The following is a 16,481-nucleotide window of genomic DNA, read 5'->3' on the forward strand; positions in this document are numbered from 1 at the left end:
AAAAAAAAAGTTGGGTGGTAACGTACTTGCTTCCCACTGGGCCCGGGTTCGATTCCCGGCCAGGTTGAAGATTTTCTCCGCTCAGTCGCAAAATGTCGCGCCGACTGAAATAAGACTTGCACTTGGCTGCCGAACCTGAATGGGACCTCCCAGCCAACAATGCCATACGATCATTTCATTTTTTCACCAAGCATTCGCCATACCCACACCTTGCCATCGGATCGTCACATTGTGTACCGTGATTCGTTACTCCACACAACGTTTTTCCACTGTTCAGTAGTCAAATGTTTACGCTCCTTACATCAAGCGATGCGTAGTTTGGCATATACCGGCGTGATGTGTTGCTTATTGAGTAGCCGCTAGACCATGAAATCAAAGTTTTCTCACCTCCCGCCTAATTGTCATAGTACTTGCAGTGGATCCTGATGCAGCTTGGAATTCCTGTGTGATGATCTGGATAGATCCTCTTCAACTGTCGGCTGTCTCGGTCAGTCAGCAGACGAGGACGGCATGTACGCTTTTGTGCTGTGCGTGTCCCTTCACGTGTCCACTTCACTATCACATCGGAAACAGTGAACCTAGGGATGTTCGGGAGTGTGGAAATCTTGCGTACAGACGACATGTGACACAAGTGACACGCAATCACCTGAGAACGTTCGAAGCCCGTAAGTTCCTCGGAGCGCCCCATTCTGCTCTCTCACGATGTCTAATGACTACTGAGGTCACTGATATGGAGTACCTGGCAGTAGATGGCACCACAACGCACCTAATATTTTTTGGGGGTGTCTTGGATACTTTTAATCACATAGTGTATACCAATACAATGTGACTTTATTATAGATCTATGTCCGTTAACATTATTTGTTTGGTTGACAGTAATGCGAAATAATCATTTTGTTTGGTGCCGCAGTGTGCAAGTACACGGTGCACGAGCGCTGCGTTCAGCGAGCACCTGCGTCTTGCATCGCAACCTACGCCAAGTCCAAGAAGATGTCACAGACCATGATGCACCACTGGGTAGAAGGCAACTGCCACGGCAAGTGCGACAAGTGTCGGAAGACCGTCAAGAGCTACAACGGCATCAATGGCCTGCACTGCCGCTGGTGTCATCTAACGGTAAGTACTTCCACCCTTGTTTCCACGATAAATTTGAGCTTTCACGTGCATTCGTTACAAGGCTTGCTGCAGAAATGCGGCATATTTCCGAAAGATGGCGCTAACTCTCCTTTACAGTGGTGCTGTGGCTGAGCAAGCTTCGAATCGCTCCACCAGTTTATGTTGGTTGGTTGGTTGGTTGTTACGAGGAAGGAGACCAGACAGCGAGGTCATCGGTCTCATCGGATTAGGGAAGGACGGGGAACGAAGTCGGCCGTGCCCTTTGAAAGGAACCATCCCGGCATTTGCCTGGAGCGATTTAGGGAAATTACGGAAAACCTAAATCAGGATGGCCGGACGCGGGATTGAACCGTCGTCCTCCCGAATGCGAGTCCAGTGTTCCACTAGTTTACGTCACAGCTCAAGAAGTATCGGTGTGTGCGCAACATTTCGATTGGCCTGCGATCTAGTGATCTCTGTTTGTACTCCCACCACAACAGGTTTTACCAGGAACCCTACCGACTCGACCTGTTAGATTTTCTTTGCGCTTATGAATTATCTCTCTGCGTCCGAACGAGCCGCGGAAGACCTAACTGTGGCGCCCGATCGCCATGTCAACCTCTGCCGCTATAGACGTCACTGGATGCGGATTTGTAGGGGCATGTAGTCAGCACACCGCTCTCCCGGCAATTTTCAGTTTTCGTGATCGGCGCCGCTATTTCTCAAAAACCGAGCGAGGTGGGGCAGTGGGTAGCACACTGGACTCGCATTCGGGATGACGACGGTTCAATCCCGCGTCTGGCCAGCTTGATTTAGGTTTTCCGTGATTTCCCTAAACCGCTTCAGACAAATGCCGCGATGGTTCCTTTGAAAGGGCACGGCCGATTTCCATCCCCATCCTTCCTTAATCCGATGAGACCGATAACCTCGCAGTTTGGTCTCTTCCCCGAAATCAACACAACCAACCCAACTTCTCAAACAAGGAGCTCCTCAATTCCGCTCACAAGGGCTAAGTGCACCCTGCTTGCCAACAGCGGTCGGTAGACCTGGACGGTCACCAATTCAAGTGTTGGCCAAGCTCGACAGCGCTTAACTTCGGTGATCTGACGGGAACCGGTATTACCACTGCGACAAGGCTGTTGCTTCATGCTTCCAGAACATGAAATTCAATACCCGGAAGTAAATTTCCTGAAGCAGTACGATCCAAAACCCGAAAATAATCGGCTTTGAAGTTACTCTAGTTGACACATAAAGAAACACACTGAGTACAAACCGTCCGTTAATCAGAAGTTTTATTTCGAGGCCAGTGTAGTTTAGCGAAAATACTTCAGGCAGTTTTCAATCTTCGTGTTATTTCGTTTCTTCGCCTTCGCATCTCAGTGGGCAACGTGTCTGGTTCCTACGCGGAGGACCCGGATCCAATTCCCGGTACTGCCAGAGATTTTTCATTGGTGGGTGAAATCGAAAGGGGTGAACTCACTTTCCTGATACCACCTGAGGAACTACTTGGGTGAGAAGTAGTGGCTCCAAGGTCAAGAAAACCGGAAATGACCAGGAGAGCAGTGTGCTAGCCCCATGCTTCTCTATACCGCATTTACCTACACCAGTACCTGATGGTCCGCCGATCCCTCGTGGCCCGTTAGCTCCAGAACACGGAGTTTTACTTTTGACTTCTCTTATTTCGTTTTCTATCTACCCACTATTGTCCTACAATGCGTTACATAAAAAAACTAAGAAAGATCACAGTTCGTAGTAACTGATGGAAAGTCATCGAGGAAAACAGAAGTAATAAATGGCGTTCCGCAGGAAGTGTTATAGGCCGTCTGTTGTTTCTGATCTACCGGGTGATCAAAAAGTCAGTATAAATTTGAAAACTGAATAAATCACGGAATAATTTAGATAGAGAGGTATAAATTGACACACATGCTTGGAATGACGTGGGGTTTTATTAGAACCGAAAAAAATACAAAAGTTTACAAAATGTCCGACAGATGGCGCTTCATCTGATCAGAATAGCAATCATTAGCATAACAAAGTAAGACAAAGCAACGATGATGTTCTCTACAGGAAATGCACAATATGTCCACCATCATTCCTCAACAACAGCTCTAGTCGAGGAATAATGTTGTGAACAGCACTCTAAAGCATGTCCGGAATAATGGTGAGGCATTGGCGTCGGATGTTGTCTTTCAGCATCCCTAGAGAAGTCGGTCGATCACGATAAACTTGCGACTTCAGATTACCCCAAAGCCAATAATCGCACGGACTGAGGTCTGGGGACCTGTGAGGCCAAGCATGACGAAAGTGACGGCTGAGCACAGGATCATCACAAAACGACGCGTGCAAGAGATCTTTCACGCGTCTAGCAATTTTTTTTTTTTTTTGTTCTAATAAAACCCCATGTTATTCCAAGCATGTGTGTCAATTTTTACCTCTCTATCTACATTATTCCGTGGTTTATTAAGTTTTCAAATTTATGCTGACTTTTGATCACCCGGTATATAAACGATTTAGGAGTCAATATGAAGAGCCCTCTTAGATTTTTTGCAGATGATGCTCTCATTTACCGTCATGTAAAGTCATCAGATGATGTAAATGAATTGCAAAACGATTTAGAGAAGATATTTACACGGTGCAAAAAGTTGCAATCGACTCTAAATCAAAGAATGTGTGAATTCATCCACATGAGCACTAAAAAGATTCCGCTAAATTTCAGTTACACACAAATCGAAAGGCTGTAAACTCAGCTAAATACTTACGGATTATAATTACGAATAACTTCAGTTGGAACGATCACATAGATAACGATGTGTGGAAAGCAAACCGAAGACTGCGTTTTACTGGCAGAGCGTTTAGAAAATACAACAGGTCTACTAAAGAGACTGCATACACTACGCTTGTCCGCCCTTTTCTGGAATATTGTTGTGCGATGTGCGATCCGCATCAGATAATTGCACGGAGGACACTGAAAAAGTTCAAAGAATGGCAGTTCGTTTTGTATTATCGCGAAATAAGAGAGAGAGTGGCACGGATATGATCCATGAGTTGGGGTGGCGGTCGTTAGAGCAAAGACGTTTTTTTCCGCCCAGCGCCAACAACTTCTTACAACTTCCCCATAAAAATTCCCCTTTCTTTATTGTTAACATTTGTGTCTCCTTAGTAATTTAAAAAGGCAGGTGGGGAAGAAGTACCATTGATCAAGAAACAAAATATATCCCTTCTTTAGAACTGATTTTGCAAAGTCTATGAAAACATTCTCTGATGCTCTATTATTCCCATCATTTTTGTCCTGGTCAGTGTATATTTTAAAACCGAAACAAAATCCGCAACTTTCCTCACATAGCACGTAAATTTTTAATCCAAACCCCACTCATTTCAATGTGTTCAATTGTTTATACGCCAATCGTCGTCAATCGTCGTTTTTTCACTAAGTATTCGTCTATACTGACATTTTAATCAGGTGTGCAAATTTCTTTAAATTTCACTTTCAAAAGTTTGACGACGGGCCTTATCTTCCAAAGCCAGACAGTACTGCCAGCAGTTTCATTATTGCAAAAAGTAAGAACGTTGAAATTTGTTTGAATCTTTTAAAAAGCATTACTTTTTGGTGCTGTACCACCTCGCTTCCTTCTCTCTGTAGTTCCACGAATACGGCCAGTCTGAGAACGGAGGCACTGCGGTCGCTTCATACTCGTCGACTCGTTCTCTCTTACTGAAGCATGCAGAAAGTGTGAGGTTAGTGGTGGCTTACAAGGAGACAACACGGCAGTTTAATTTTCGTAATTTTTGAAATTTATGGTGTGTGAAGTTCAGAATTCAGATATCGATCCCACAATTCAATTCGATGCAATTCTCAAAAAATCTCGAGAAAATCGACTTTGACATACATATGTGCTGCGTCAGTCGAAAACTAGTCACAGAGCAACGTCACTTTTATGTCCCTACGACTCAGTAGTGCGCTACTTCTGTATCACTTTCTGGTCATGGAAACTTGCGTTTATGAGCTAACAGCGAGATGTGCAGTTTATCATTAATTTCTCTAACTTTTTCGAAGACTTGTAAATTTATTTTGACAATTAATCACCATTTAGAGAATGCACTTCATCCTCGTGTCACGTTTTCTTGCACTCTCGTCGCACACTCGGTAACACCTCGAAAGTGCGCACACATCAATAAATAAATTTGCAGCGTTCTTCGAACACACCCAAGTAACTATCAACTGATCAGTCATTTTAATGGTACAATTATCGCCACCCCAAAGGTTGCGTGTGTAGCGGCAATACCGTGAGCATGCAGTTATACTTGCGAACCCGTGTACTCGCTCTCATTTCTACTCGGGTCGAGTCCACTTGTACACGACAACAGATTCATGTCATGAGTATTCACTTAAATGAGCAGAGGCTGAATGTCGCGAGTCGAGTCTCCGAACACACGGAGACGGCGAGAACGGAAACGACGTCATAGGACTCGCTAGCGAGTTTAAAGTGAGTATACGTAGCTGTTTCTGATCTCCAGTTCCCGTGCAACGCCCGGGCACATTTTCTTGCGTTGCATGTGAAAAATCCTGTATTTGAAGCTGCTCCAATACTGCCCCACAGGACACAGTTGCCCGCGAGGGCCCATCTGCTTGCCCACGTGGTGGGGTGAGTAGTACGGCCTACTCGCCATGCAACAGTTTTTTACACGTTAACGCCTTGTTCTGTTCAGAGGAAGCCATTTTCCACCCCTGTCGACGGCCGATCGGCTAGCGCATACAGCTGCGATGTTACGGCCAAGTTCACTGATTGCCCATGCACGAGCAGCTTGCCCACTTCTGCCCTCATACAGGCATTCGGCTGCAACAGCCTGCTCTATATTATCACTGACCCTGACTTCGATCCTACAATCAACCATAGATAGCGAGGTGGTCCAATTATGAACTCTTCTGCGCAGTCGCCTTCACAATGTACCGTCAGCCAATGACATTCAGTCGCGATCACGACACCTTGCCGTAAATAGAACTGTCTGGCAGTAACTGCTGTCCTCCAGATTGTGTCGAGACCATATTTTAGTGGCGACAAGAGTGGTGCCGAAGCCATAGTCCTTGCGACTATGGAGCAACGGAAGATTGTCATTTTGTAGGATTTCACACATTTTAGAACTTATGGCTGCGTTTACGTCCCAAGAGTGCAAGAGTGAGATATGGAGGGGGAAGGGGAGGGGGGGTTGTCGTTGATTTGGGCAGCCATGTCGTGATATTCCATGGACGCCATGGGTACTCTGCAAACCCGCATTACTGAGGTTTATGTAACCATTTTCGATGATAAGGTCCATTTCATGATATAATATTTGCTCCCCAATGCTGATGCTGTGTCCCAAGACGATTGCACTCTTGTTCACACAACTCTAATCGTTCAGGACTGGTTTTGTGAGCATGGAGATGAATTATCTGATCTCCAGAATTATTGAGTCTCCCCTAGCCATCATAGCCACCAAATCTCAATATTATTGAGGCTTTGTGGTCTACGTTGGAGAGAAGGGAACGTGATCGCTGATCACCTCTATCATTGTTACCTGAACTTGCCACTATTTCGCAGGAAGACTGGTATAAGACTGCCTTCAAAACCATACACGACCTGTATTTATCCATTCCGACACGGCTGGAAGCTGTTTTGTGCCACCGTGGAGCGTGAGATGCGTGCCTTACGGTCTTGTTAAATGTGGCTGCAATTGAACCTGCTTGACGTGGGTCCCTTCATGCCTCTTGAACAACGAACCGATCGTCTGTTGTTGTAGTTGATCGTGGTCGACCACTTCTTCTCCTTTGGACATCCCAATGCACTTAAAACAATGCAGTGAGAAATACCAAACCCCTGGGCTACACTATCACACTTTGTACGGTAATGAAGAACACCACCACACTGCTCTGTAACCGCTCACTGATTGACACACACTGTCTGTTCTCGTTCCCTCAACTGCCTCGTTCTGAGGGGGTTAGTCCCATTTAGCACTACAGTCTGCAGATGTCACACCACGTGAAGTCCAGTTTTCTATGAACCACTTGGAGATTCCTGGCAACATTCTCCAAAACTTTCATTCATTTCCACCGAGTAATTAATACGTCGTATTACTTTGTCCACCTCGTGCTTAAGTTTTGCAGAATAATGCAGACACGATCCCGTCACAGTAATGTGACTACCGCCTACATTGGACGTCAACGTGCAATAATCACTCACATACGATAGGTGGCAGTACTAGCGATGGAGGATATGTGAAGCGTGTCGGTGGAACGCGACCAAACAGTGCAATCGTTGTCGTAATTCGTAAACGAAGCAATTTATCTGACGTCCGAAAGGGAATGATCATCGGCTTATGGGGGGGCCAAGGGTGGAAGCATATCCGAAACTGCTAAGTTTTCAAACTGTTCGCATGCCTCCGTGTATAGAGTATACCGTGTATGGCATAAAGGTGTCATCCAAACCCGGCAAGGAGAAAACTGTGGTGCAAAAAAATGGTTCAAATGGCTCTGAGCACTATGGGACTTAACATCTTTGGTCATCAGTCCCCTAGAACTTAGAACTACTTAAACCTAACTAACCTAAGGACTTCACACACATCCATGCCCGAGGCAGGATTCGAACCTGCTTTTCATCGCCAATGAAGACTATAGCGCAACTAGGTATCCACTGAGTGGCGACAAAAGGTCTTTGCTCTATCGGACAGGTGGCCGTTGAGGTGTACGATCTGAAACATCTCAATGCAAACACCCTGCAACAATCCTCGTAACCTTATGATCTGTGGAATGATTTCGTGACATCTACTGGGTGTCCTCATCATTCTGAAAGGCACAATGGCTCAACACAATTATGTATCTATCTTTTGGGACCATTCCTACGCCTACATGAAGTTCGGTTGTAATCGGTACAATAGCATCTACCATCGGGACAACGTAACGTGTCACACAGCTTGCAGTGTACGTGCGTGGTTCTAAGAGCACCAGTATGAGTTTACCGTACATCACTGGCCAGCAAAATCCCCGGGTTTAAACCCAATCGAGAATCTGAGGGACTACCCCAGTCGGGCTGTTTGTATCATGGATACTCAACCGAGAGATCTGACGGCACTGGAGTCAGCATGGCTCCACATCCCTGTTAATACTAACCAGAACCTCATGACTATTTTCCTCCACGCCTCGCAGCGGTCCGCACTGCAAAAGGTGGTTTTTCAGGCTTTTGACAGGTGGTCACATTAAAGTGACTGGATAGCTGAGTACCTGGCGTTGCTCGGGTATGTATTTATTCCAATTGTGTTAGTCCATTTCCTTCTCCCCCCTCTCTCTGTCCATCTCCTCCATCTTCTCAACTGCAACCACACTATTGACACCAATAAGTACTTGTGGTAGAAAACCAAAGTTCTCTATAACCTAACGAGAGAGGCAAGATGTAAAAGAAGGAAAGACAGCTGTTAACAAAAATCTTGTGTCAGTCAGAAAAGAATGCAAATTTAGGTACAGAAGAAGTGAGGGACTCTAAAACAGAGGATGAGGTGAAGGTATTCCCGACATCATACGGAGAAAGTGTGTTATGTTCTTTGGTTCAAATGGCTCTGAGCACTATGGGACTCAACTTCTGAGGTCATTAGTCCCCTAGAACTTAGAACTAGTTAAACCTAACTAACCTAAGGACACCACACACATCCATGCCCGAGGCAGGATTCGAACCTGCGAGCGTAGCGGTTTTGCGGTTCCAGACTGCAGCGCCTAGAACCACACGGCCACTTCGGCCGGCTATGTTCTTTGCCCAGGCCTTAATGAGGTGCAGTAGAGGACTCACTAAATGAATTTTCATCCACAATTTGTCCATTTTATTTGGGCTGTTGAGCTCCGTGGCCGTGGATAATGATATTTTACTATAAAAATACAGCGACCAGCCACTTTTTTTAAAAAAATTTTAATGCATATTATTTATGCCAATTTGCATTTCGGGTTTGCACCCATCTTTACTTCAATTTCGCGAGTTTAAAGTTACGTACTATCAGTTGTACATTTTACTTACATTCTCCTCTCCTTGTTTTTTCTTGCCTTTTCTTCTTTTTTGTAACAGCACACTACCTAGCCGGGTACTAAGAGCTTTACATGCCTTCAGAAAGTACAAAATTAAGTTAGAAAGAACAATTCTTAGTATCAAGTTCAATATGTTTAGTAAACAGTAGCTGAGCTAGAACCTCAAAACTTCCGTAAAATATAACTTTGTCCATAGATAAACTGCTTTTATGTGAACAAAAACTGCCAGTCGGCAACATGGCGGATAACGCAGTGCGCCTGTGTAAAATACGTGACATAAAGTGTTTGTGCTGTTACGAAAAAGAAGAAAAGCCAAGAAAAAACAAGGAGAGGAGAATGTAAGTAAAATGAACAACTGGTAGTGCGTAACTTTAAACTCGCGAAATTGAAGTAAAGATGGGTGCAAACCCGAAATGCATATTGGCATAAATAAAACGCATTAAAAGAAATTTTTTAAAAAAGTGGCTGGTCGCTGTATTTTTATAGTGAAATATAATTTTCATTCAGTATTGCAAGAGTTAAGATGCGAGTCTTGTGTTCAAGGAATAAAGAAAGACTTGGCATAAATGGGTATGAATGACGACACGATACGCATTAGAAATAAGTTCAAAAATTTTTACAAAATTTAAAAGCGTTTCGAGGAGAAGGAAAAGAAAAATTTCTGGGTTACGGAAAGATTAATAAAGCGACGTGAGTGAATGAAGAGCTATTCGAAGAGATAAAGACAGTGAAGAGCAGCGTGAATGCTTTTGTTTTGTAAGTCGGTTTCTGAAAGGGCGAAAACTGGAGTAAAAATAAAGAAGGCAGTAATGTTGCAGCACGGATCCAGCACTTTGTTACTTCACACTTACGAAGATCTTTGCAGTCGAAGCATTGGTCTCTGCTAGAATCTGTAGACGTAAGTGAATAGCAAGAAGAGGTAAGAGAATGAATTTAAAGCGAAGCCTTTATGGTGTCCTAAATCACTCGGTGAATATTGAAAAGGGTAGGGATGGGAGGTACGGCCGCTGCACTCTTAATGGGGATCGATGGCCGCGACCCTTGTGGAGGTGGGTAAAGAGCTCCCTGTAATTGGTCTCCAAATAAAGAAGGGGACCTTCCCTCCACTGCCTCACAATCAGATCTTGTGTTTGTCTCGCGACGCTAATATTAGTCCCCTTACTTTCAGACCAAAGTCGGTAAAGAAACGAGCTCCTGCAGCACTAAGTTTCCTAGTGGGATTTCCGAGGGCGTGCACTAAAACTGCAATTCGTGGATTGTATAACCTTACCACTACTATTGTAATTTAGTTACTGATCTATATAAATGACCTGGGTGACAATCTGAGCAGTTCTCTTAGGTTGTTCGCAGATGATGCTGTAATTTACCGTCTAGTAAGGTCATCCGAAGACCAGTATCAGTTGCAAAGCGATTTAGAAAAGATTCCTGTATGGTGTGGCTGGCGGCAGTTGACGATAAATAACGAAAATCCACATGAGTTCCAAAAGAAATCCGTTGGAATTCGATTACTCGATAAATAGTACAATTCTCAAGGCTGTCAATTCAACTAAGTACCTGGGTGTTAAAATTACGAAAAACGTCAGTTGGAAAGACCCCATAGATAATATTGTAGGGAAGGCGAGCCAAAGGTTGCGTTTCATTGGCAGGACACTTAGAAGATGCAACAAGTCCACTAAAGAGACAGCTTACACTACACTCGTTCGTCCTCTGTTAGAATATTGCTACGCTGTGTGGGATCCTTACCAGGTGGGATTGACGGAGGACATCGAAAGGGTACAAAAAAGGGCAGCTCGTTTTGTATTATCGCGTAATAGGGGAGAGAGTGTGGCAGATATGATACGCGAGTTGGGATGGAAGTCATTACAGCAAAGACGTTTTTCGTCGCGGCGAGATCTATTTACGAAATTTCAGCCACCATCTTTCTCTTCCGAATGCGAAAATATTTTGTTGAGCCCAACCTACATAGGTAGGAATGATCATCAAAATAAAATAAGAGAAATCAGAGCTCGAACAGAAAGGTTTAGGTGTTCGTTTTTCCCGCGCGCTGTTCGGGAGCGGAATGGTAGAGAGATAGTATGATTGTGGTTCGATGAACCCTCTGTCAAGCACTTAAATGTGAATTGCAGAGTAATCATGTAGATGTACCTAAATAACAGAAAACCCTGTCTCTATGTTGCCACGTACAACCCTCTAACTAAATTTGTTTAGTTTCCAAATAAAGTACACTATGGGAGGATACTCCTGTTAATAGGAAAAGCTAACCAACAGAGCTACCCTTTTTCCGAATTTGACCGTGTGTTGTGTCTAATGGATAAGTAAATCAGACTATTCAGTTCTTTTCCTAAAATCTTACCCAGCGGTTAGAAAAAAACGCAATATGAATAGTATTGTATTGAAGCTAGGAAAATTCAGTTACAAGTTCATTCAGTTACAAGTTCCTTTAGTGGTTTAAAACATGTACTAACGATTACCAGCCTATCCCAGCAATGAAACAATGAAGTATTGGAAAAGCAGAAGTATGAATTTTGCCTACTTTTTTACTACTGTTTAAGTTGCTTCTTTAAATAAATATTACTCCACGTAAACAATGATGGCACAGACACTGTAATTTCTTTTTGACTACTACACTCTTATACATTACGTTTTTAAAAGAGAAGAAGTCCAGTAGATAAATTCGAGGAAGCTAAAAAATTGGCCAGGGTGGAACTTTAGAAAAACACTTTTCATAACAAAAAAACTTAAATACTAAAATACTTATGTACTAAAGCACACACTTTATATACCGAACATTGAACTTCAAGAAAAACTCTTTCTTACTGGAATTTACTTTCAAAAGCTATCACCCTTTGAACTAACTCTGTAGTCATTTAACAATTTCTAATAACTTTGCTTCATTCTGACTGAATTTTATGCAAGCAAACTTTTACTATAACACTTTGCGATAGTTAAGAAAACTTTCTCTTTATTTACGTAAAAACAATTTAAACTATGCCTCTTTATATTAAGTTGACACTTCATAAGTCTGTAAAATAGGATACTCGGATTAATCATACACCAGTAAGGAACTCTATATAGGTGTGTGATTAGGATGAAATAACAGGGTGAACCAGTATCTTTAAAGTTCAAGAATGATTATTAAGACATAGTTTAAATTAATCGTTCACGCTGTACAAAAGTAAAATACAAAAAATTTCTTCTCTGGTGGCTGTAGGCTTGGGTGTGGCGAACAATTATAGCGGCTACACCACCCACAGGACGGCCTGCAAGTATCTTGCAGTATGGACTCAATTTCTCTTCTTGGTTTTGTTCAATTTTACATACAGCAGCCCAACAAGTCGCAGCTATTCCGTATGCCGCTTGCAGTCTCCATCCGAGGCATTTTTATGCAAATTTGCAGGCAAAGGTTTTCCTGCTCCACCTCATCCCTGCTGCCTATAGACTGTGTGACTTACTTACCGCGTTTGCTCTAGGCAGCGCGCCATTTACCCTTGCCATATTTTCCACCTCCCAGACCCACTTTAGTCTCAAACAAAAGCACACTGGCTTTTACATAACACCTGTCTCTTACATTGTTCCTAAGCGTGACCATTTCTTACAATTGCGAAATTTACATCAACATGGACAGTTTATACACAAATATCTCTAAATACAAAACTTCATCAGAAAATTATTTGACGTAATAAACAGTTTACATAGTATTTTACATACGTTACTCACATATAATGCAAAGAACTTCAACTTCAGTATAGCACACTTTACATATACAGAAAATATAGTACCAATATGGGAAAATTTTAAAGCAAAAAATTATGAAAATTTTGATGAACCGTAAACAAATAGTGCTATAATTGGTACTTAATATTTATACGTAGAATTTTCTTTTTCGTTCTAGTTGAGATTAATTTCGAAGCCTCCTCGACCACAGTCTTAACATCAGACAATAACCGACGGTTGATTGTGTGGGATATTCGGTGCAGCTAGGGCTGTTAGCTCTTCATAAATCCGCAAAAAGCGAAAGTTCCTCCTCCCTCATTCTAAAACAAAATATAGGAGCTTCAAGGTAGTTTTAAAACAGCGTCTTTGTTTACCCCTACTGTCCCGTTCCAATTTACATACAGCTATGCTGGAATTATTGCAAGAACCGGAAAATTAAAGCTGTATTATCAATTGTGAAAGATGTATTAGGAAATAATGTAGATATTCAACATACTATACCTCTGTTGTGTGAGAACAAAACTGTTAGTGATCCACCAGAGTTGTGCAAAATATTTAAGAATCACTTATTTTCAATACTCTGCAAGTTAAAACAAAATCTTATTGATATAGTGAACTAAGTATAACTATTGAAAACTAGTGTTCCGAGACAATTTCATCACTTGAAGCTGCAGGAAACAAGCTAAGGTGAAAATGAATCAATAATTATGCAATTAAACAGTGAAGGTATCCACGGTTATGATGAAATTGGAAGTAGAATAATGAAGATTAGTGCACCGTCAATCTTTCTGGACTCAGTCACATGTTCATTGCGTCTTTCAGGTGTGTCCAGTTTCCGGATAGACTCAAATACCCGTCAGTGAAACAACTTCATGAGAAGTGTGAAAGAGATAACGTAGACAGTTACCGAGCAGTTTCTTTGCTACCAGTGTTTTCAAAAGTTTCTGAGAAACTAATATGTAAGAGAGTAGTGTCACATCTTGCAGACACGTAATTTTCTCTCGGACTCTCCGTTTTTCTTCAGGATGGGAATATCCACAGAAAATGCTATTTATTTATTTTTGTGTGGAGCAGGGCTAAACTTAGGTTGAGGACAGTGCGTATTTTCCTTGACTTACCTAAACCATTTGATCGTGTAGATCACACATTAAATGTCTGCATTAGTTGGAATATTATCGGATTAAGGAAAAGCTCAAGAATGGTTCCCTTCATATCTGCAAAGTGAGAAGTAGAAAGTACCGAGGGGGATGGCGCAGTGGTTGGTACACTGGACTCGCATTTGGGAGGACGACGGTTCAAACCCGCGTCCGGCCATCCGGATTTAGGTTTTCCATAATTTCCCTAAATCACTCCAAGCGAATGCCAGGATGGTTCCTTTGACAGGGCACGGTCGATTTCCTTCCCCGTCCTTTACACAATCCGAGGTTATGTTCCGCCTCTAGTGACCTCGATGTCGACGGAACGTTAAATCCAATCTTCCTTCCTTAGAAGTAGAAAGTTGTCTTCGAGTGTCAAGAAACAGAGAAGATACTTTTAATCTGACTGGGGTCATGTGAAATGGGGAGTCAAACTGTTATTGATATATATCAGTGATCTGGCACTAAACATGACAGATACCACGAAAGTTTTTGTCTTTGCAGATCACGTAAGTGTTATTGTGAATAAAGTGGTCCGTAATATAAATGACGAAGCTATAAAACTCGAATTAATAATTTTAAAACCCCAGAACACATATAAACTCCAAAAAGTAAAAAAAAATGTGTTGCCTACTTAAGTTCAAAATAAGTAGCTATTTTTTTATTCAAGCGTGGTCGCATCGCAGGACCGCTAAGTAAATGAAATAAAAACGGAATACATCTAAAAACTAGAAAGTGTGAAGTTTAAATACAAGTCAGCTACCCAGGCAACGTAGGTAAATATCAAAACAACAACATAAAATCGTCGAGTATAAGTCTTAATTAATTAACACCTAAAAATTCGCGATATAGACACAACCGTCGACGACGCCGGCACTCACACGACTGCCTGTTTGGGTGGTCGCACTTGGTTGGGCCCCGCTTGCCGCATACCGCGCCACTCTCGCTCGCGGTTTAATGAAGCGTCAGTTAGTACGCTGTCATCAAACCACTGCGGGACGTAGGCCTTCTAAGAGACAATAATGCATTAAACTTATTTCGAACGTAATTATGTAAAAATATAATAAAAATGATTAGGTAAATCTGTTCTTTAAGAACGGTAAGCTAATTAAAGACGGATTGGTTTCCATATTTTATATAACAAGTAATTATGACTTCACTAGCTATTCTGAGGCATGGATTCGCGATGCGCAGGCCTGGAAGAGATGACGCTGAACATAAGATGCTTATACTCAGCAGTAATGAAAGTATACTGTTCTAGAAGGGATTGCTGCTGTTAACTTCTTTTTTTAATTTATTTATCAGTCCTTAGACTTGACGACGCGTGGATCAAAATATTACTACTTATATTAAACTTAAAGGGGCAACATCTATTTTTTTAATTTTTAAAGATTTTTTGCGTTGGAGAGTTTTAAAATTTTTAATTTAAGTTTCCTGCTTAATTTGGCTTCTGAAATTTAAACGGCTTAACAGACTCTCATGGAACATAGCTAAAAACTATCTTGATTAGACAAGTTTAAAATAAAAAACACTGTATTAAAATCGGACTTTTTGTTTGGAAGCTACGATGCCACGCTTCAAAGATAAAAATCATCACTGTTGGTCAACCGGAAAGGATAATCATATGTCCTCGCGGACTTTTATTTAAATCTTTTTGAGTTCCATAATCTGGTACTCTGTAACTCGATTCAGCTATTATGTATTACATAGCGTGTATCAAAAGAGTGCGCTGACGGAAAACATTTTTACGTAATGTAGCTCATGAAAATTAAACGATTGAACAAATTTTCCAGGAACATAGCTAAACAAAGAGCTCTTCATCTCAGATTCAACAGAAGTAAAAACCTAGCTGACAAACGAAAGCTGAACGAAGCGAAAATGACCGTAAGGAGAGCAATGAGAGAAGCGTTAAATACGTTTGAAATTAAGACGTTCTCAACCGATCTGAGTAAACACCCTAAGAGATTTTGATTGTATGTAAAATCAGTAAGTGGGTCAAAAATCGTGTATTCATTCTCTAAGCGACCACACCGGCACCGAAACGGAAGATAACAGAGAGAAGGCCAAAGTAATGAATTCGGTCTTCGGAAGTTGTTTCACCGCGGATCAGTCGTCGTACGGGCGTCGAAATGGCAAATATTGAGATAACCGATGGCGGAATTGAAAAGCAGCTACAGTCACTTAGTTGTGGAAAGGCGTAAGGACCAGATGAGATACCTACAAGATTCTATAAAGATTATGCGAAAGAACGTGCTCCCCTTCCGGCAGTAATTTATCATAGAGCTTGCGCAACGAAAGATACCTAACGACTGGAAAGAAGCGCAGGTCATTCCCGTTTTTAGGAAAGGCCGTGAGACAGATATTGCCGTCAATATGTTGTAGAATTATGGATCATGTTTTATGCTCAAGAACTATGACGTTTTCGGAACATGAACACTTCTTCTATAAAAATCAACAAGGATTCCGCAGACAGAGATCCTGTGAAACTCAGCTCG

At 42.1% G+C, this 16,481-nt stretch overlaps 1 protein-coding gene across 1 annotated transcript in view; it reads left to right on the forward strand.

The window, feature by feature from the left end:
• Positions 1-16,481, forward strand: part of LOC124555978 (diacylglycerol kinase 1-like) — a 380,703-nt gene that overhangs the window by 91,438 nt on the left and 272,784 nt on the right. The window contains exon 9 of the mRNA XM_047130023.1: positions 911-1,116. Within this exon, the coding sequence (XP_046985979.1) occupies positions 911-1,116 (206 nt within the window). The remainder of the gene's footprint in view (positions 1-910; positions 1,117-16,481) is intronic.

Source organism: Schistocerca americana, chromosome X (assembly GCF_021461395.2).
Source record: "Schistocerca americana isolate TAMUIC-IGC-003095 chromosome X, iqSchAmer2.1, whole genome shotgun sequence".
Lineage (NCBI taxonomy): Eukaryota > Metazoa > Arthropoda > Insecta > Orthoptera > Acrididae > Schistocerca > Schistocerca americana.